The 18,351-nt window shown below is 58.4% G+C and overlaps 5 protein-coding genes across 5 annotated transcripts; 3 read left to right on the top strand and 2 right to left on the bottom strand.

Annotated features, from left to right (window-relative positions):
• Window positions 1-256: 256 nt before the first annotated feature.
• BJ171DRAFT_600141 (fumarate hydratase precursor rhizopus oryzae) lies at window positions 257-3,160 on the top strand. Its single transcript, XM_053114981.1, has 11 exons — window positions 257-385; window positions 490-525; window positions 634-713; window positions 846-1,002; window positions 1,147-1,337; window positions 1,473-1,746; window positions 1,843-1,932; window positions 2,047-2,226; window positions 2,309-2,407; window positions 2,606-2,792; window positions 2,891-3,160. Exons 1-11 carry the CDS (start codon window positions 341-343, stop codon window positions 3,022-3,024), a joined length of 1,473 nt encoding a protein of 490 aa, XP_052965355.1. The 5' UTR covers window positions 257-340; the 3' UTR covers window positions 3,025-3,160.
• A 799-nt stretch (window positions 3,161-3,959) lies between these two features.
• BJ171DRAFT_624256 (ankyrin repeat-containing domain protein) lies at window positions 3,960-5,148 on the top strand (the record flags this gene model as incomplete). The annotated part of the gene is made up of 1 exon (XM_053115475.1): window positions 3,960-5,148. The coding sequence occupies one exon, from the start codon at window positions 3,960-3,962 to the stop codon at window positions 4,992-4,994; it is 1,035 nt and encodes a 344-aa protein (XP_052965354.1). The 3' UTR covers window positions 4,995-5,148.
• A 1-nt stretch (window position 5,149) lies between these two features.
• On the bottom strand, window positions 5,150-7,119 carry BJ171DRAFT_148804 (uncharacterized protein). The gene has a single exon (XM_053105763.1). It carries the CDS (start codon window positions 6,814-6,816, stop codon window positions 5,341-5,343), a length of 1,476 nt encoding a protein of 491 aa, XP_052965353.1. The 5' UTR covers window positions 6,817-7,119; the 3' UTR covers window positions 5,150-5,340.
• Window positions 7,120-10,721: 3,602 nt separating this feature from the next.
• Window positions 10,722-14,795, top strand: BJ171DRAFT_425421 (dipeptidyl peptidase IV N-terminal region-domain-containing protein; the record flags this gene model as incomplete). The annotated part of the gene is made up of 12 exons (XM_053107717.1): window positions 10,722-10,841; window positions 10,997-11,155; window positions 11,344-11,458; window positions 11,686-12,155; window positions 12,354-12,650; window positions 12,702-12,917; window positions 13,124-13,229; window positions 13,351-13,426; window positions 13,553-13,799; window positions 13,949-14,048; window positions 14,183-14,317; window positions 14,464-14,795. 12 exons carry the CDS (start codon window positions 10,722-10,724, stop codon window positions 14,793-14,795), a joined length of 2,373 nt encoding a protein of 790 aa, XP_052965352.1.
• Window positions 14,796-15,080: 285 nt separating this feature from the next.
• On the bottom strand, window positions 15,081-16,784 carry BJ171DRAFT_148783 (uncharacterized protein). Its single transcript, XM_053105762.1, has 4 exons — window positions 16,704-16,784; window positions 15,864-16,574; window positions 15,411-15,784; window positions 15,081-15,257 (listed from the first exon to the last, which is right to left on the bottom strand). Exons 1-4 carry the CDS (start codon window positions 16,720-16,722, stop codon window positions 15,225-15,227), a joined length of 1,137 nt encoding a protein of 378 aa, XP_052965351.1. The 5' UTR covers window positions 16,723-16,784; the 3' UTR covers window positions 15,081-15,224.
• Window positions 16,785-18,351: the final 1,567 nt, after the last annotated feature.

The raw sequence follows: 18,351 nt of genomic DNA, 5'->3' as shown, positions 1-18,351 counted from the left end.
AGGGGTTTGGAACTGACGACTGATGAGAGGCCACGGGTGCGGCGATACGCTTGATTGCCAGAGCTGAGTCGGAGAGAACGCGAAACACCGGTCGATGAGCCCAGCAAGCCGGCCAGATGCCCCCGCTGGCAAATGCACCCGCCAGGATGCCGCTCCCGCCGGATCGTGAGAACGGCTGTGGCGGTCGCCGCCACGTGATTCCAGAGCCGCGAGCGCAAAAACGCAAACGCAGCGAACGCCGCGATCGCTGACTCGTATCTTTGATCTTGGAGCCGCCGCCCTCCAGCGCCGTCGACTGCACCGAACGAACAACGAAAGAACGAACAAGCGAACGAACGCCATGCTCCGTGCCGTCGGCCTTATCAAGTGTGCCCCTGTCCGAGCCGTATGTGCATGGGCTGCTGTTGTGGGCTGCCTCGTCTTGGCTGGCTGGCATTTCCGCTCATGTTGCGCGGCACCGGTGGGCTAACAGATCATTGCTGACTCCAGTCCGCCAGAAGCTTCGGCTCCTGCTCGGCTCTGATGGTGAGTTGATTTCCAAGCGTGCTCGCACTCTGCTCCGCCTCAACAGCCGCCATGGCCTTGCTAACATGTCCATGCCGGCCTTATTGCTGCCGATAATTCTGGCTGCAGCAAAAGTTCCGTGTGGAGCGGGACACCTTCGGAGAGCTGCAAGTCCCTGCCGACCGCTACTGGGGCGCTCAGACTCAGAGGTGAGCATAATGCCGAAAAAATCGAGGTTTTGTCTGGCAAGCGAGTGCAGCAATCCATCTGCCCAGCTGAATATACTCGTGGGCCCGTCGCTGCTGTCTCTCAGCATATCCTGACCCGATCCGACATCGCAGATCCCTCCAGAACTTCAACATTGGCGGGCCCTCGGAACGCATCCCTGAGCCCGTCATCAAGGCCTTTGGTGTCATCAAGAAGGCTGCTGCCATCGTCAACATGGAGACCGGCCTCGACCGCAAAGTCGGAAATGCCATCGTCCAGGCTGCTGACGAAGTAGGGTCCTGCACGCGATCCGAGATGTCTCACAGCCTGGCTCTGTTGATTACCGACAGCCCGGCCATGGGATCGCAATCTACTTGGGGCTTGCCCACCATTCATGCCAACACATTCTGACCCGTCATTGTGCGAACGATCCAGGTCATCAACGGCAAGCTCCTGGATCACTTCCCCCTCGTTGTCTGGCAGACTGGCTCCGGCACCCAGTCCAACATGAACGCTAACGAGGTCATCGCCAACCGCGCCATCGAGATCCTTGGTGGCGAGCTGGGCAGCAAGAACCTTGTCCACCCCAACGACCATGTCAACAACGGCCAGTCCTCCAACGACACGTAAGCAGCTCCGGGAATAGCACTGGGGCACTGACAGATGGGCGCAGAATCGGTGGAGCGGACTGCAGCCAGTCCGTCAAGCGATCCGCTCGACCAGTTCCCCGGCACAACAGTAACGCTGTCCGCGCCAACCAGTTTCCCCACCGCTATGCACGTCGCTGCTGTCGTCGAGATCCACCACCGCCTTCTGCCTGCCCTCGAGAAGCTCGAGGCTGCCCTCAAGGCCAAGAGCGCCGAGTTTGAGAAGATCATCAAGATCGGCCGTACCCATCTGCAGGATGCCACTCCCCTGACCCTCGGCCAGGAGTTCTCGGGCTACACCCAGCAAGTCACCTACGGCATCGAGCGCGTCAAGGCCACCCTGCCTCACCTTTACAACCTGGCCCAGGGCGGAACCGCCGTCGGAACCGTAAGTGGTGCTCATCCTGCTCCGTGCCCCGATGCGGACTGGCGTTCTTTTGTCTGCGATGCTGAATGCTCCATCTCGCTGTCAACCATTCCACAGGGTCTGAACACCAAGAAGGGCTTTGATGTCAAGATTGCCGCCGAAATCGCCAACATCACTGGCCTTCCCTTCCAGACTGCCCCCAACAAGGTACGGCTATGTCGCCAAAGGAGACACGGCCAGCAACCGCCGAGAGTCGCACGCATGGCTTGAACACTGTTGCGAAAATGCTGCTCACAACCGTGCTATGCGTACCTGCTACAGTTCGAAGCCCTTGCTGCCCACGATGCCATCGTCGAGGCCAGCGGTGCCCTCAACGTCCTGGCCGTCTCGCTCAACAAGATTGCCAACGACATCCGTCTCCTCGGCTCCGGCCCTCGCTGCGGCCTTGGCGAGCTGAGCCTGCCTGAGAACGAGCCCGGATCCTCGATCATGCCCGGCAAGGTGGGTCCCACTTGCCTGCCCCTCATTGTGCATCCGCAGGCCGAGTTGATGCTGTGCACTGACGCTGCGCTGCTGTCTACAGGTCAACCCCACCCAGTCCGAGGCCATGACCATGGTTTGCGCCCAGGTCATTGGCAACCACACCGCCATCTCCGTTGCCGGCAGCCAGGGACACTTTGAGGTGAGCGCTTGTCGCCGCATCGTAAAGCCGGGGTGAAGCCAGGCTGCTAGAAGCCTGTGCTGTGCTCCTGTGCCGTACCAGCCTGCACGCCTCCTCCTGGATGTTGGGCTCGGCTGTGGGATGCAGACCCTGCTCAATGCAAGCGGCCGACCGCCTAGTCCCTGTCTTCCACTGATCTTCCTTGTTTGCTCCATCCAGCTCAATGTCTTCAAGCCTGTCCTCATCCGCAACCTCATCCACTCCATCCGCCTCATTTCCGACGCCTCCGTTTCCTTCACCGACAACTGCGTTGTCGGCATCCGTGCCAACGAGAAGCGCATCTCCTCCCTCCTGAACGAGTCGCTCATGCTGGTCACCGCCCTCAACCCTTACATTGGCTACGACAGTAAGTCGCCGCTTTCACCGATCAGCCCGCTCTTGACACCACTGCCAGACACCCATTCCTGTAGCGTCGCCTAACGAGATCGCCTCTTGCCTTTGCAGACGCCGCTAAGGCTGCCAAGAAGGCCCACAAGGAAGGAACCTCTCTCAAGGAGGCCACCGTCTCGCTCGGCCTGCTCACTCCCGAGCAGTTCGACGAGTACGTCCGCCCCGAGAAGATGATTGGCCCCAAGTAAACATACCACTGCGGCCCAACGGAATATATTGTCTGGAATATGATGCAATGTAGATACCCGCACAGCTGCAGCGATCATGCATTGGCGTGCCACAGCGAGGGTTTGCTCCAAGCTGACGGGGCGGTGATCGATGGAGCAAAAATGCGTTTCTTCAGCGTTTTGAGAAGCGAACGGACGCACCATTTCTTTCCCGTGCCAAAAAAATGAGCGAAAACGAAAAAACGCTCTCTCGGAGCCACCTCGGTCGGCGAGAAGAGCAGTCTCTGGCGAGAGACCCCCGAGGGAAGGCGAGAAGCCTCTCGCCGTCACACACACACACTTTGCACAAGGGAGTCAAACACCTCCCATCGACCATCCCAAGAGGGATGGCAACCCCGAAGTGGACTGCCCAGAATATGGGCGACCCGGCATCCACTGTCGAAATGAACAAGATACTTACAGTCAATCCAGAAAGAAACGGGACACTTCCTGGCTTCAGATGCCCGCTGACTGACTGTAGGCCCAGCGGGCAGGCCATGGCATTGCACTCCTGTCTTCGTTGGCAATCGTGTGGTTTTGGTTGGTTTGGGAAGCATGGTCTTGAATACACCCGGCCGATCTCCTGTGGTGATGATCGACTGGCATACCGAGATCATGTTCCTTGAGGTATTGATGTCTCGATCCCACAGCGTATGGCTGTGCACTTCTTGGTGAAGGGTCTGACATGGCTGGTCAATCCACAGGTGGCTCCATATTTTTCATCGTGCTATATTTTGCAGCGTTACACACGGCGCGCACCAGACCTGTTGTGGCCATACCCCTGATCAGGGGTGTGGTCACAAGCTCGAGCACATCCTGTCGGCCAGGCTCCACCTTTCCTGAACCTCGCTCGCCAGTGATCCCACACTAGCTCATCGCACATCCCTCCCCATCCGCCACAGCAACAGCATGCCAGAATGACGAATCTCGACGTTCTCCCCAATGAACTCGTCTGTGCGATTTTCCTGCACTGTGAATGTCCGCTGCATTTCCTCCGGCTCTCTCGTTCGATTCGGGCACGCATCACCGACTCGGTAGTCGCAAAATACCTGCTGAAATGGCGGGGATCCGACCAAGCACTGTCCATCCTGTTGAGCCCTGCGTCTCAGGCACTGCCGGTCGATCAAGACCAGAGCCAAGAGCCAACCCCGTCGGGCCAGCCGCCACCGCTGAAGGACATGGAAACTCTTGCGGCCTACAACGCCCTGCTTCCCGTCCTCGTCCGACTGGGCGCCGATGTCTTGAGCTGCGATGGTGCGCTGTTGCGGTATGCGCTACAATCCGGTCGCTTCGATGTCCTGAAGCTTGCACTGCACAATATTTGGCCGGTGTATGCACCCGAAACGATCCAGCGGACGTGGAGAGACTGCCTACAGTACGTTGCCTCTCAGCCGGATCGCAACCGAGACAAACGAGACGACACCGACGATGCTCGGTCGAACCTGGATGACCTTGCTTCTGCGATCAACTCTGGGGTGGCCAAGGGCTTTGTCTCACATGCGCTTCTCGACGAGCTCCTGATCCGCACAGCGCAGACCGGTCGACTGCCCGTCTTTCGGCTCTTTGTCGAGGCCGGCGGCAACCCAAACGCCCACTTGGACTCGCCTCTGTGCGTCGCCGCCATTCACGGGCAGCTCTCGATTGTCCGGTACCTGCTCGAGTGCATCCCAGCCACCAACGTCCACGCCCAGGATCACTTTGCCATCCGCAAGGCGGCCGAGTCCGGCCACCTCGACATCGTCCAGCTTCTGTTGCAGCACGGTGCCGATGCAAGCGCATGGACCAGTGCCGCTCTTGGGGCCGCCGTCCGGAGCAACTCGGTTGAGATGGTCAAGTTGATTGTGTGTAAAGGTGTTAAGATCTACCCGTTTGTTATCCGGATGGCATCCCACTTTGGATTCAAGGAGATTGAAGACATTCTCAAGGCAGCGGCCTCCCCGGTTCTGGTCTGAGGCTATTCGCCACAGTAGTGTTCTGGGGGCATTATGGCGACCAATCGATTTCGATGTGCATCCCACTAGTCGATGCATTGAATCCGCCTGCCCCTCGCCTTCTGACAGCCGCACTTTGGCAGTATTGCGACCACTGCTCTGTCTGATCTACACAGACCCGGGTGAACCCATACAAGCAACAGAATACTATTAACGAGCAGTTGGTGCAGATGCATGAGAGGCCGTCGTTTCTGAACTCTCGGAGGATGGCCCGGGCATCGCCACGAAAGTACTCGGCCAGAGAAGTCGGTGTGTGGTGGCTGCAGTGCGTTTGAACGAGAGCAGCGACCAGTTCCCGCCCCACTGCTCACGAACCCGAGTTATTCGAGCTGTTTTTCGTCGACGAACTCGCCACCGAGATCACATCCAGGCGGCTGATGCGAAGTCCTCTCAAGCCCAGCGACCGTTGGACAGTGTCCAGTTGATCGGAGCTGTAGAGTGACGATGGATAGCGTGCTATGTCCGCGAGTCCGTAGGAAAGGCGCGGGAGCTGCAGTCCCTGACTGGCGGCCCATTTTTTGATGTGGTCGATGCCGGCGGATCGGTCGCCCGAGGTCTTGTCGTGGGTCAGGTCGTCGGTCTTGCTGTCAACCAAGTCGTCGCTGCTGGGAGCGCTGCCTGAGCCAGAAGGCTCGTCGGACTCGCCAAAGTCCTCGGCCTTCAGAACATGCACGATCCCAGGGCTAGGCTTGGGCGAGTCCATCACGGCCTGCAAGTCGAGTGGAGTGAAGCGGCGGTCCGGAGCAGCAGCAACAGCAGCAGCAGCAGCCCTGGCTTTGGATGCCCGCCGGCTTTCTTTGATGGCAAGATCGGCGACCTCCTGCACCCGCTCGGGGTTACCGATGCCTGCCTCTATCCAGCGGCGGTACGAGTTCATGCCTGGGTCGGCATCGAGACCATGTGCATCCGGAGATCTCTGCAACTCGATGTTCTTGAGTCGGTCGGGATGCTTTGGAGGCGGCAGTGGCGTGGTTCCTGGCTGGGAAGCTGGATAGGGCGAGACGGGAGTGGTGACATACGGCGAGAGCGTGCCGGGCTTGAGAAGTGGCGAGTCGATGTGATCTGATCCCTGTCGCTGCGGAATGCGGATGCTGAGGGGGCCCGAGGGGGCCGGGGCAGGCTCCCTAGTGGGTGTGCCTGGGAGCGACACTGGTAGCTGCTTGGGACGGTGGGAACGATAGTGTCGGCGGAACAGGAGGGCGAATACGGTGGCGATGACCAGGGAGGCAATCACGGCGCAGCCGATGACGACGATCATGGGCGGTGAAGCTGCGGATGCTGCCCCGCTCGCAGTGCCGACGATGTGGCTGTTGGGAGTGGCCGCCTGACGAACAGCCGAGACCAGCAATGTCGGTGTCGGGTCGGAAGCCGGTGCGGTTGCTCCGGCCACAACAGCAGCAGGGATGTTGGAGAGAGTCGCCAGAGCCAACAGGCCGCCGCCGCTACTGCTGCTGCTGCTGCTTGCAGATCCAGACGATGGCAAGCCGGCGGCCGACAGAGTGGGAGCTGTGGCTGCGGGGAGTGCTGCATTGTCTGCGATAGTGTCGGAGCTGGATGCGCTCTGGGATGTCCTATGATCACTGGCTGGATGGTGGTGAGCTCGCGAAGATCTCTTGGTGTGCTGGCGAGTATGCTGGCGGGTGTGCCTCGGGCTGTCGCTGATTGTCCCTGTGGTGGTTGGCGCCGGCAGCAGATCGGTCAGTATCGGCTGCGAGTCGGTCGGGGAGTCGGTCGGGGAGTCGGTCGGCGAGGGCCATGGATCGGTTATGGCGAGGGTGTCCATGAGCAGCAGAGTGGAAGGCGATCAACCGAGATGGCTCCGATGGCGATCGAGGCCGTTTGCGACCAAAGCGATCGTGGTCAATGGACAGATATCGCCGCAGACGACGGAGGACGGGAATGACCATGACGGAGGCTTGATCGGCTATTGCTGCAGACCTCACGCCCGCCAACCCTTGCGCTTGCACCCACAGGGCCTCGACCTCCAGCGTCGTCCCTCGGCCCGGCCTCGTCCTGGGGCGACGTTGGATTCCCACACCATCGGAAGCGGAAAGAGCGTGGTCCCTGGAGCCCTGGCTGGGCCCTGTTGCAGCGTCGCTCTTGTCTCTTCCCGCGGAAGTGCCGCCGCCTGGATAGGTCGTGCTGCCGGGTTCTTACAGGACACCCTTGATTTTGACCATTGATCAAATATTTTGTTACTCAATACCATCGCGTGTTGGCCATGATCATTCGCCACACAACCGACTTTCGCATCGCCAGATGTCTTCACCCGACTGATTGAGCATGGGAGAGCATTTGGGGTTGAGTCACCACCGATTTGGGGTTGAGTCCCCACCGATTTGGGGTTGAGTCCCTCCAATCCTGGGTCGAGCCACCCCGATCACACCGCCATTTTCACGCTCACATCCCTGTCTTGAACCTCTCGGCGATTTTTGAACAGGGTCACTTCCCCAACCAGCCCGCAAAGACGGGTTCCTGCTCTCGGGTATAAATGCCGCACCTTCGTCCTGCTGCTTTCTTCCCTCATCTCGCCTTGATCGGATCATCGCGCTATTGTACGATAAAAAAAAGTCTCTGTTCTGACCAGTACCACTGGCAGGCATCCAGCATTCTCTGCCTCCATGCCTCCGAAGCGCAAGGGTACCGGTGATGGCCAGCCTCGGCCACCCAGGCCCAAGAAAGCCAAGTCACAGTCGGAGCCTGTCTCTGGTTCGTATTCTGATCCCACGCATGCTTGGTCGTCTGTTGCTCCGTCGCTCACCACCACTGCTTCTGCAGATCCAATGGATGTCGATCCCACCGAGCCTGGTCCATCTACTTCCTCGAGTACCGGCAAGCGATGTCGCAAGTGTGACGGTACCGATCATCAGCGAAGCAACACCAACAGGTGTCCCAAATACCGGCCCCTCAAGAGTTCTGTCGTCCCTCTCGTGGATGGAAGGTCATCCGCCCCTCAGTTCAGCTGCTTCAAGCAGACGATGGATGGCTGTTGTCTCAATCCCGCTCTCCGCGACAAGATCCAGGCCACCGTCGAGGCCATGACCCAGATCCAGTTCGAGGCATCCAGGCTGCTCAACCTGCACATCCTGAGGTGCATCGAGCAGGATATTCCCATCCCCGTCATCTCCAAGGCCACCCCTGCATTCATCCGCCAGTGCTTCAAGATAGTCCAGGCCGATGCCCTCTCGCCGACCAGGGACAATGAGAAATACAACGAGCATCTGGTCGCTTCCTTTCGCGACTACCAGACCACTCGGCACGCAGACCTGCCTCCGGCCCCTCGTCTGCCTGATGGTGCTCACAGTCAGCTTCTCACACTGGCTGTCAATGCCTATGCTACCAACTGCACCACCCACCTCAATCTGGCCTACTGGAGACTCCTTCGCCGCTTCTGCGCTGCCGTCTTCCCAGCCAACAAGCATAAGCACGAAGCCATCGAGGCCTGTCTCGAGCTCTTCGAGAAACCAGGGCAGACACCACCCAAGGCCGATCTCGAGTTCCTCTATCCCGAGTTTGGCCACATCCTGGACGAGTTTTGGTACAGCAACGACCAGGACCGCTTCCGGGCCCTCCATCGCCTCTCACACCATGTGAGAATCCTCGCCCGAGACAAGATGGTCGACAATGTCCACAAGTGGATCGACTGTGACATGCCCGCCCTCCGAGTCACCGAGCTGCAGCGCCAGGCCAAGCTGGACGAGCTCACTGCCAGAGGCATTCCCCCCGACGACAAGAGGTTCACCACGGCCAAGTCTGAGCTCGGCACCACCAAGGCCAAGATCAACAAGCTGGCCGCCAGGATCAACTGGGCCCTCAAGCAGCTCGCTCTCGACACTCCTCCGGCTGTGTGCACAGAGGGACCATCAATCGAGACACACCCTTTCTGTTTTCAGAGGCCTGAAACCCGCTGGTCTACTGTAGGCTGCGGTGGACAAGCCATGCGATTGTTTCCTGTCCTGGCTGGCAATATCTTTGTTTTCGTTGACTTGGTCTTGAATACACTCAGCCGATCCCCTGTGGCGATGATTGATGTGTCGATGCGGGAGTGTGGTGCATCCATTCGGTGTGTGAGTGTGATGGATGCACTCGACCCTCTGGACAACTCCATGGTGTATCGATATCCGGATACTCGAGTCGCTTGGCTTCCCGACAATGTGAACACACCTGGGATGTGTTGACCTCGTTCACCGATGGACGAATCGCTCTTGGCGGACCTGCTTCGAGTCATCCTCCAGAGATGAAGCACACCCGCATATTCCTGGTCGATGTGCGCCGAGTGCCGCTGCTTCATTCCCTTCCCAGGCGCGCTGAGGTTTCTTCGAGGCTGAAGGCAACACAGCACGCCGCCCTTGTTGTGCCTTTGCCGCCGTTCATTGGCTGGCGACCCAGTGGCGCCTTGCCGGCCTTGGAGTCGCAGGAGCAGCTTCCCACCTTTCCTCCATCACCCCATCCCACATCCCAGCACACCCAGTGCTCTCTGCCCGCCTCGAAGCTCGCCCGGCAACCTTTCCCCCCTCCGCCCATGGATCCCGAAGCAGACCATGATCCCGAGGCCGGGATGCCTCTCTCCGAGCTGATGTCCGGCATCGACGAAGAGTCCGTCGCTCTGGTGCCGCCATCGCCGTCGTCCCTGTCCTCCAAGAAACGGAGCCGTCGCAAGCGCAGAGTCGCAGCCTCTACGCCGGCCGTGTCCCAGATCCACTACCCAATCTATCGCATCCTGCGGAACCCATGGTGTCTCATGTTCCTCCTGGCGGCGTCGCTGGTCTTTGTGATCATAAGCGCCGTCATGGGCTCTGGCTCGGTCGATGGTAATGCAGCCTTGCTTGGCCTGTTTTGTTCGCTGGCCTGGCTCTGGGTCGAGCTCGGCGGTCTCTGGTCTCCTACAAGCCAGGTTGAACCCAGTCGCTGTGTTTCGTCGCTCTCATCCGCTATTCGGGGCAAAGGGAGCCATCCTGAACAAGAGCTTTCTTGCTGATGTGACGAGATGGGTACAATCGACTAACGATATCACTCCGCCTGTCTGCCTGCCTGCCTGCCTGCCCTGCGGCCGCTCTATCTGCTCGGTCAACTTTATCCACGCCGACTCAGTCATCTTGGGCGAGCCCTCCAAAGACCACCGCAAGCCCTTTGGATTCGACACTGCCCAGGATCTGCTGCTCTTCCCGGACTACGCCTCGCTGACATGGACAACAGCGGGTACTGTTTCGTCTCAGACTCCATGCTCACTTTCCGGCGCCAGTGCCGCCCTCGTGCACGACAGGAAAAGAAAGACATCTAATGAAGAGCCATGCTCAGGATTCCGTCTCGCATGTACCTTCCCACCCAACAGCCCTGTCATCCATGCACGGCTCTCTGTTCCTCTCTCCCCACTCACCTCGAAACTCACGCCCTTACTTTCGTTCGGATCTGCGGTTGGCGGCCTTCCACAGGAGACGACGGCACTCATCTCGTGCGGAATCAGACCAGCGGCGACCTATCGCTGGCGCATGTCGAAAACTCCAGCTATCATCTTTCGCTGGCCAAGGCCGCAGATTTGAAGGATGTGAGTCGATTGCTCGCTTTGCTCAGCATCGGTCTTGGCCTGGGCTGTCGCTTGGCTGGACCGACTACTCACCTCGGCTATTCCACTCTTCTTTTCGCGGATCGCACCGAATCGACCTGCTACCGACAATCTCAAAATGGCAAATGCTGGCTTCACGTGCCGCTCGTAACTTGAAACAGAGCGACGGCAATCCGATCTACTATTCCACTTTCCAACTTTCTGCCGATGCCAAGTATTTGCTGCTGGGAACGAACGCCGAGAAAGTGAGCAAATATGGATGAGACAGATCCACTTGCCAGCCTATCCCGCCGACTGCATACGCAGCTGCCCGGAGCCTTCAATCCGGCGCCATGGTGGTTCCTCTGACACGAGTCCGTTGCTCTCCCCCTCCCATCGCCACTGCCTCTGCGGCTGCTAGGGCTGGAGACACTCGGTCTTCGCCGACTATTGGATCTACGATACCGAGGACAAGACTGCCACGAAGCTGGCGCAATCGTCGTCCGACCACCACATTCCGAACGAAATTGGGGGCGGAAAGGTTGCCTTGGCGCTGTGGAGCCCCTCAGGCCACTCGATTGTAAGTTGTGTGTGAACGGGATGGATGCGCTGGGATCCGTGTCACTTGGCAAGTAGATGCAGCCGATCTGAATCAAACAGCTCATCACGCCTGCTGTGTTGCTGACTCCATTCACGTACTGACTGCATTTGCCATGTATCCATGCATCCATCTGTCTGTTCATCCATCATGTGTCCGCCCTGGTGCAGGCGTGGGTCCGTGACAACGATTTGTATGTCACCGTCGATTCCACGGTTGAGGTCCGTCTCACCCACGACGGCTCCAAAAACATCATCAACGGAATCTCGGATTGGGTTTATGAAGGTATGTTGGCCTGTGCCAGACCTCTCAGCCAAGGAACGCCGCGAACCGATCTCGGTGGACGGCCGCTGTCTGGACGAACAGAATCGGCGTGGCACAGCTCCCCTGTCTTTGACTAACATATCTCGTCTGTCACTGGATTTGTCTCTTGGTCATATCCACTCGTCCGTGTTGATGGCTAACTCGGACGTTGCTGCTGCGGATGTGCACCGGATCGGCACACATACCAGAGGAGGTCCTGTCGTCCCACTCGGCCCTCTGGTTCTCGCCAGACAGCACTCATGTCGCCTATCTCAAGTTCAACGAGACGAGCGTCCCAGAGTACCACCTCGAGCTCTTTGAAACCAAGGGTGCTGGGTCGTATCCCAAGGAGGTCTCGGTCAAATACCCCAAGGCCGGTGCCCACAACCCGATTGTCACGCTGCACATCGCCACTCCCTCGAGCTCCAATGCTAGCTCGCTCGACCTCCCCGTCGTCTTTGACCCCCTCCACAACTTTGGAGACGATGACCGGCTGATTGTCGAGGTGAACTGGGTCGACGAAAATAGCCGGCTCCTGGTCCGGCTGACAAACCGTGTCCAGGACACACAGAGACTGTTCCTGGTTAGCCTCACCACGGACCAGGCCTCGGGTCTTCCGGCCTGGATTGGCACGCTTGTGCGGGAGGAGACAACGCCCGATGGTGCCTGGATCAATCAGGTGGGTGGGCAGCATGACACGAGTCTGTTCTGAGCTCTCGGCGATAGCGTGGCACCAGAGGGCTATGTCCGTTGTTGTTGCTGTTGTCACTGTTGTTGCTGTTGTTGCTCCATCCGCGTACGGCCGATGCTGCTCGCGCTCTGAAATCTCTCGTACTGATTCTGTGCTGATGCTTCTGGCGCCGTGCTGGTACTGTAGCTGCGGCCCCTCCATGTGATCGAGCCCTCGTCGGCTGTCGGACGCGCTGAACCCAGCTACGTCGAGCTTGCCGAAGACGAGAACGGATACACGCACATTGCTTACTACGCCAAGGTGTCGGCCAACAAGCCAACCTCGTGGTTGACGACCGGGCCGTGGGAGGTGACTCAGATCTCCGGGATCGACTTTGATCGTGGCATCATCTACTATATCTCCACACAAGAGGGCTCGACGCAACGCCACCTCTACAGCGTCCATCTGGACGGATCGACGCCTCTGAAGCTCACCCCTCCAGCCGTCGCTGCCGAGAACGACGCCAAAGGCTCCAAGGCCCATGGCGCCGACAAGTCTGCGCGGTCGGTCCCACCGGCGACGACGCTTGTCCCTGTCATGCCCATTTTCAACGCCACGCCTGGAGACTTGCCGGCCAAGCCTGTCGGCGTGGAGGCGTTTTTTAGTGTGAGCTTTAGCCCAAAGTGCAAGTACTATCTGCTATCCTACGAAGGGCCCGATGTGCCGTACTCGAAGATCGTCAAGGTCCAGGGAGCCCATGGTAAGCCGCACGTCTGGAGACGGGAGCAAGAGAGCCAGGCGAACCGGAGGTGCGGTGCCTGCGTCAGCCCTGCTGAAGGACATGATGCATAGCACTTGCTGTCCTATCGCGGACTGCACTCGCTGGTTGGCTGTCGATTTTCGCTCGCTGATTGTTGGTCCGTTGCTCATGCTTTCAAATTTGGTCCCCTGTGTGGCGTGTAGAGGCAAATCCAAAGCCATTCTCGTCCTTTTTGACCCGAAACGACAAACTTCGGAGCACACTCTCCAATCTCCAGCTCCCACCCGTCAAGTTCTTTACCATCACTAACGAAGATGGAGATGGTAAGGTCTCTCCAAGCGCGTCGACTTGACATGAGGCAGCCTCCACCACGGACTCTCTCGCGACCAATGCGTCCACGTCCTGTCCGGAGTTCTGACCCGCTCTGCCCCCGATCCATTGCAGAAATGAATGCCAAGTTGATCGTGCCACACAACTTTGATCCCTCCGGCAAGACCAAATACCCCATCATGATGAAATGGTACGTGCGGTAGCCTCCTTCCTCCGCGGATGGTCTCATCACTCCGCTCCGTCCGGCAGTGAGCGCAGCGCGAAAGTCACGCAACATCCTGACTTATTCGAGCCTAACGTGGACACCTCCTTGCAGCTATGGCGGCCCCAACTCTCAGTCGGTCCAACAAACCTTTGGAATCGATATCATGTACTCGTTCACAGCCCTGGGCGTGGTTTCGCTGATTGTCGATGGTCGTGGTACCGGGCTCCAGGGCCGCGCGTTCCGAACGATTGTTAGCAAGAGCCTCGGCCAGTACGAAAGCCTAGACCAGGTCGCCGCTGCCAAGTACATGGCCACACTGCCGTGGGTGGACAAGCACCGTATCGGGATCTGGGGCTGGGTGAGTCGGCCGAGTCTGGGCCATCAAACAGTGTCTTCCGCTCACCATCTGGCACTGGGTGTTAGGAATGCAACTAGGATTGCCATGAATCGTGGCTAGCTCGTATTGCAACGCAACTGACACTGTCGTCTCCCTCCGCTCCTCCACAGAGCTACGGCGGGTACCTGACAGCCAAAGTCATCGAAACAAACTCCAGGGTCTTTAGTCTTGGCGTGTCGGTGGCGCCGGTGACGGACTGGCATTACTATGGTGAGTTTGGTTGTAGTCCGTGACAGCTTCGAATCCGCTCATCCCTCGATCGAGGATGCGTCTCTTCGCGATATCTCTCGGTTGATCAGGGGCACTCACGTTTGCCTGTGCTGTACCTTGCTTGCTGGCCACAGATTCCGTGTACACGGAGCGCTATATGAAGACTCCGGCGATGAACGGTGCTGGATACGAGCAGAGCTCGGTCGACTCAATGGAGGGCTTCCGAAATGCCGATTATCTGATCATCCACGGCTCCGGTGACGACAATGGTGAGTGCAAGACGATTGCAGCAACAAGCCCGATTCCTTCGTGTGTGCGGGCTTTCTCGTCATGTCTCCGCACCTGGAACAGCGCGCCATCAGCATTTCATTCGACTGACGCCACCTCCGTTGCCTCGCGTCTCCTTCTATCTCAGTCCACTGGCAAAACACCGCAGCCCTGGTCTGGAAGCTTACCGGGGCTGGCATCCGGAACTACCGGATGCAGATCTATCCGGACTCGGACCACTCGATGAATGCTGGCGGGGCGCAGACCGAGATATTCAAGCTGCTGGAGGACTTTGTCGTTGACAAGTTCCAGCTGGCAAAGTCGGCCCGGGCAACGGCTCTCCCCAAGAGCAAGGTCGATGGCTCGAGCGGACCAGCAGCGCCCAAGAGCAAGCGGGGTCTCCATCTGCCGCTGGCTCACGTCGAGGCACTGCCGCCCTTCCCCAAAACACACACTGAGTTTTTGCAGCAACTCTTCTGAGCCGGGCGAAACAGATACAGCAGGGCTCTATGGAATTCGAGCAGCGCCGAGCATGCGCACACATCAAAATACAGACTTTTGCACCGACAAACCATGGCAAAGATAGAGATATGGGAGGAGGAGGATGCTCGGCGCTCTTCATTCAACACAGATCCAAACTTGTGTCCTGGTGCACGCATTGGCCGTCCGGCCTCACGATGATGATCCGGCACTCAGTATTCACTAGGTCTCGGCTTGGGTGTTTAGTGCAAGCAGTCGAGACAGCCGGAATGCGCAACGCATAGCCAAAAAAACGAAAAACAAATCAGATAAGGATGACAGAATGGGGGATACAAAGCCAGTGGAGGGGGCAAAGTCCGCTTGCTTTTATGCTGGGCTGGAGGATAGACAATGATGCACAATGGCTGTCTCCCGCGCCAGCGACGGATATTATCGGTGCTTGCGACTGGCAGGAGCAAGGGCCTTGAAGCAAGCACGGGCAAAAGAGTCAGCTGTGTGGGCGACCCAACGGATCGAAGTGTACAGGTCTGCTCTGTGATACGCTGCTCTCTCGAGCGCCATTCGCATGTGCACCCTGCGACCGGAATAGCGGAGCAACCGCCACGCGATACCTACATCATTCGGCGCAAATGCATAGCCGTGCTCCTTCAACATAGTGGCCACATCGCGGGCATCGGCAACTGAGCCCGTGCGCTTTGAGGCGCTGATGACAATAATGTCGTCATCGTCATCCTCACCCTCATTGTCGTCGCCGTCGCCATCGCTGTCATCGTTGGCAACATTGCCCTTTCCGATGCCGTCATGCAGGCGTCCAGGACCATGATGTCGCCCGTCATCGTACTCTTGTTTCACAGCCGCATCCTCTCGCTTGATTTGTCCGGCGGTCGTCGGAGTTGCGTCCAGGTCCATGACCGAGGCCACATAGTCCGCTTCGCAAAACAAGCGGCGAGAGCGACGAACTGGCGTCAGGACCTCTTCGACACCAAGCTCTGTGAAGTGGGTATGCGCGCTCGTGTCAATATCAGTCGGGTTGGGCAGACACCGCGCCAATCTAGACCGAGCTCGTACCTTCTCGCTGCTGCTTCTTGGCCTTGACCGGAGTCAGAATCGTGATGGAGCTTCCCTGCCCATCATCTGCACCAAACTTGACGCCAAGCTGCTTCTTCCTTGGCGTTCCCGTGGCCGCCTGTCCGGTCGTTGATTTGGTCTGGCCCGACTGCTCAATCTTGACAAACCCATCGAGGTCGTCTTCGTGTGGCTCTTCAATGCTCAGGCTGTCGTCGGCGACGCTGAGCCGCCTAAGCGTCTTGACAATCGCTGAAACCGGCTCCTTGTTAGAACGGACCCGCGGAGGTGCCAGACCGGCTGTGTGTCCAGTCTGTGGTCCGCCAGCAGCAGTTCTGTCCAGAGCGGCAGCGGTTCCAAAGTTTCGATGAGCTGCGGACTGAATCTCTGGCTCCGAATCGCTGTCAGTCACAGGAGCCGTGAATCGACCACTGCGTCTGACAGGGCGGGCACGTCGATTGGTGTCTAGATCAAGGTCATCGGAAACCAAGACGAAGGAGTCGCCCATCGCCTTGGCATCCGTCGATCGCTGGAAGATGCCAGCACCGGTTTTTTGCTGCGGCAGGCTGTGACTTGAGGCATGACCATCCCTGTCGTGGAGCTGCGCCTGGCCGAGTTGATCCTGGTAGTACGACTCGTCGTCGAACGGATCTGGGTCGCTTTCGGGGGTATCGTCGGCGGCAGTCTCAGGCTCAGGCTTGATTCGTTCGTACTCTGCTAAACAAAGGCGTGCAGGATGCTTCAGACCGAGTCGGCGGCGATGGTTCCTGCTGTATTCACACCACTCCACGGGCACGAGTGTCACCCCCTCTCGCCAAGCAAACTGCTCGAGACTGCGCTCACCTTCCAGCCAGTTCGACATTGAGCTGATGGAGGAATGAATGCCAGGAGTCTGTCACGCGCACCGACCAGAATGTATGGCGTCGTGAGCGAACAGTTGGGGTAGCGGTGCGGCAACGGTGTGATATAAATGACGGCAACGCCTCTCGCATACTGGTGCCAGGGAGTCAAAGTGCAGCACAAAGTGCGATGACCGACCTTTTCTTGCTCTCGTTCAGAGAGACGCACAAGGAATTCGTTGAGCTTCTGAGACAGCTTTGCCCGCTCCTGGGAGACGTGCGCAACGTTGATGTCAGCACCAGTGCCAGTGCCAGCGCAGCTGCCGATGCCGGCGTCAACATCTCTCCATCACGGCGATGTTCTTGTCGGCCCATACGGCACCTCTCCGCAATGCTGCCTGCGCTCAGTCGATCGCCCGCAAAGCATCTCCCCGCTTTACCTCGTCGTCGCGGATACGCTTCTCGGCCTCTGTAAACACCATCAAGGCGATCTCGTCGTGGCCCCAGATTTCCTCGTAGAGCGCCCACAATGTCCAAATGCCTTCCTTTTGGCCGATAGACTGCCCTGCCGACGTGACTCGATGGTCTCTTCCTCCGTTGAAAAAGTACACGGTGCTTTGATTGGAGGATGTGAGAGCCAGCACTTGGAAGATCAAGCGAGCGACACGCACGTTTCCTGCCTGCTTGGCAACACCCAAAAGATCCGTCGTGCCGTTCCGAGAAACCGAGGTGCGACCGGTGAGTGTGAGTTCGCGATTGCAAAGGAGGGAGCCCCGGTTATCGCCACGACTCAACTCGCCCAAGCAACATCCGTGTCGACATCGCGATGGATGGCGGCTTTGGAGTACAAGATATGCAATCTGCCTTGCACCAGTGTTCGTACGCACCTCTGCCGCTGCGATAGCATCCAGCGGATCAAACAAATCGAGCGGCGGAACATCCAGACGATATTCGCCGACGACTTTGCTAGAGTCGTGGTGGAGCACTTGACAGTGCAGTGGCCGCGAGAGCATGTATGTGCCGATAGGGAAAGCTCTGAGAGCATGCAGTGTGGGTCAGTGTATCAAAGGTGCCCAGGTGCGAGCAGGACGGTTCAATGCAGATGGCACGGCCTCAAATACCTCATCTGGGCCTTGAAAAACTCAGAGTCGGTCTGCGCATCTCTGTGGTCGGCTGCAACTGTGCACTGATGGGACGGGGCTGATGTAGATGGAGCCGATGTAGATGCAAGGCGATCCCGTGTGCTGGTTGCCTGGTGGATGTACCGTCCATCTTCGCTGACTTCAGCAGCACACACACAGTCCTCGATTTGGTGAGGCACCAGGTCGCTCTCGGACTCCCAGAGCGACCGAGACGTTGGTGACGTTTGGGTGCATCGGGTGTTTGTGATGGAGAGATGGGGAGGCGTGCGAGGTCTTGGGCATTGATCCATCATCGTGGGAAGCGGCGGAAGTGCATGGACAAAGGCAATCGAAACCATCAGCAAAATGAAGCGACGAGCAAAACATGAAATCTGTAGCTCCATTTGCACTCGCGGCGAGCCAGGCCCCGCTATGCGGAGTCTTGCATTCCCAATTCGCACGGTGGCGGATGGGCACTGTGTCCAGGTAAGTCTGCTGCGACCTTGGCTTGGGCATAGAAGCCCAGGGCAT

This window comes from Polychytrium aggregatum, assembly GCF_025602895.1.
Source record: "Polychytrium aggregatum strain JEL109 chromosome Unknown BJ171scaffold_25, whole genome shotgun sequence".
In the NCBI taxonomy this organism is placed as follows: domain Eukaryota; kingdom Fungi; phylum Chytridiomycota; class Chytridiomycetes; order Polychytriales; genus Polychytrium; species Polychytrium aggregatum.
This window is presented reverse-complemented; position numbering and strand designations above follow the sequence as displayed.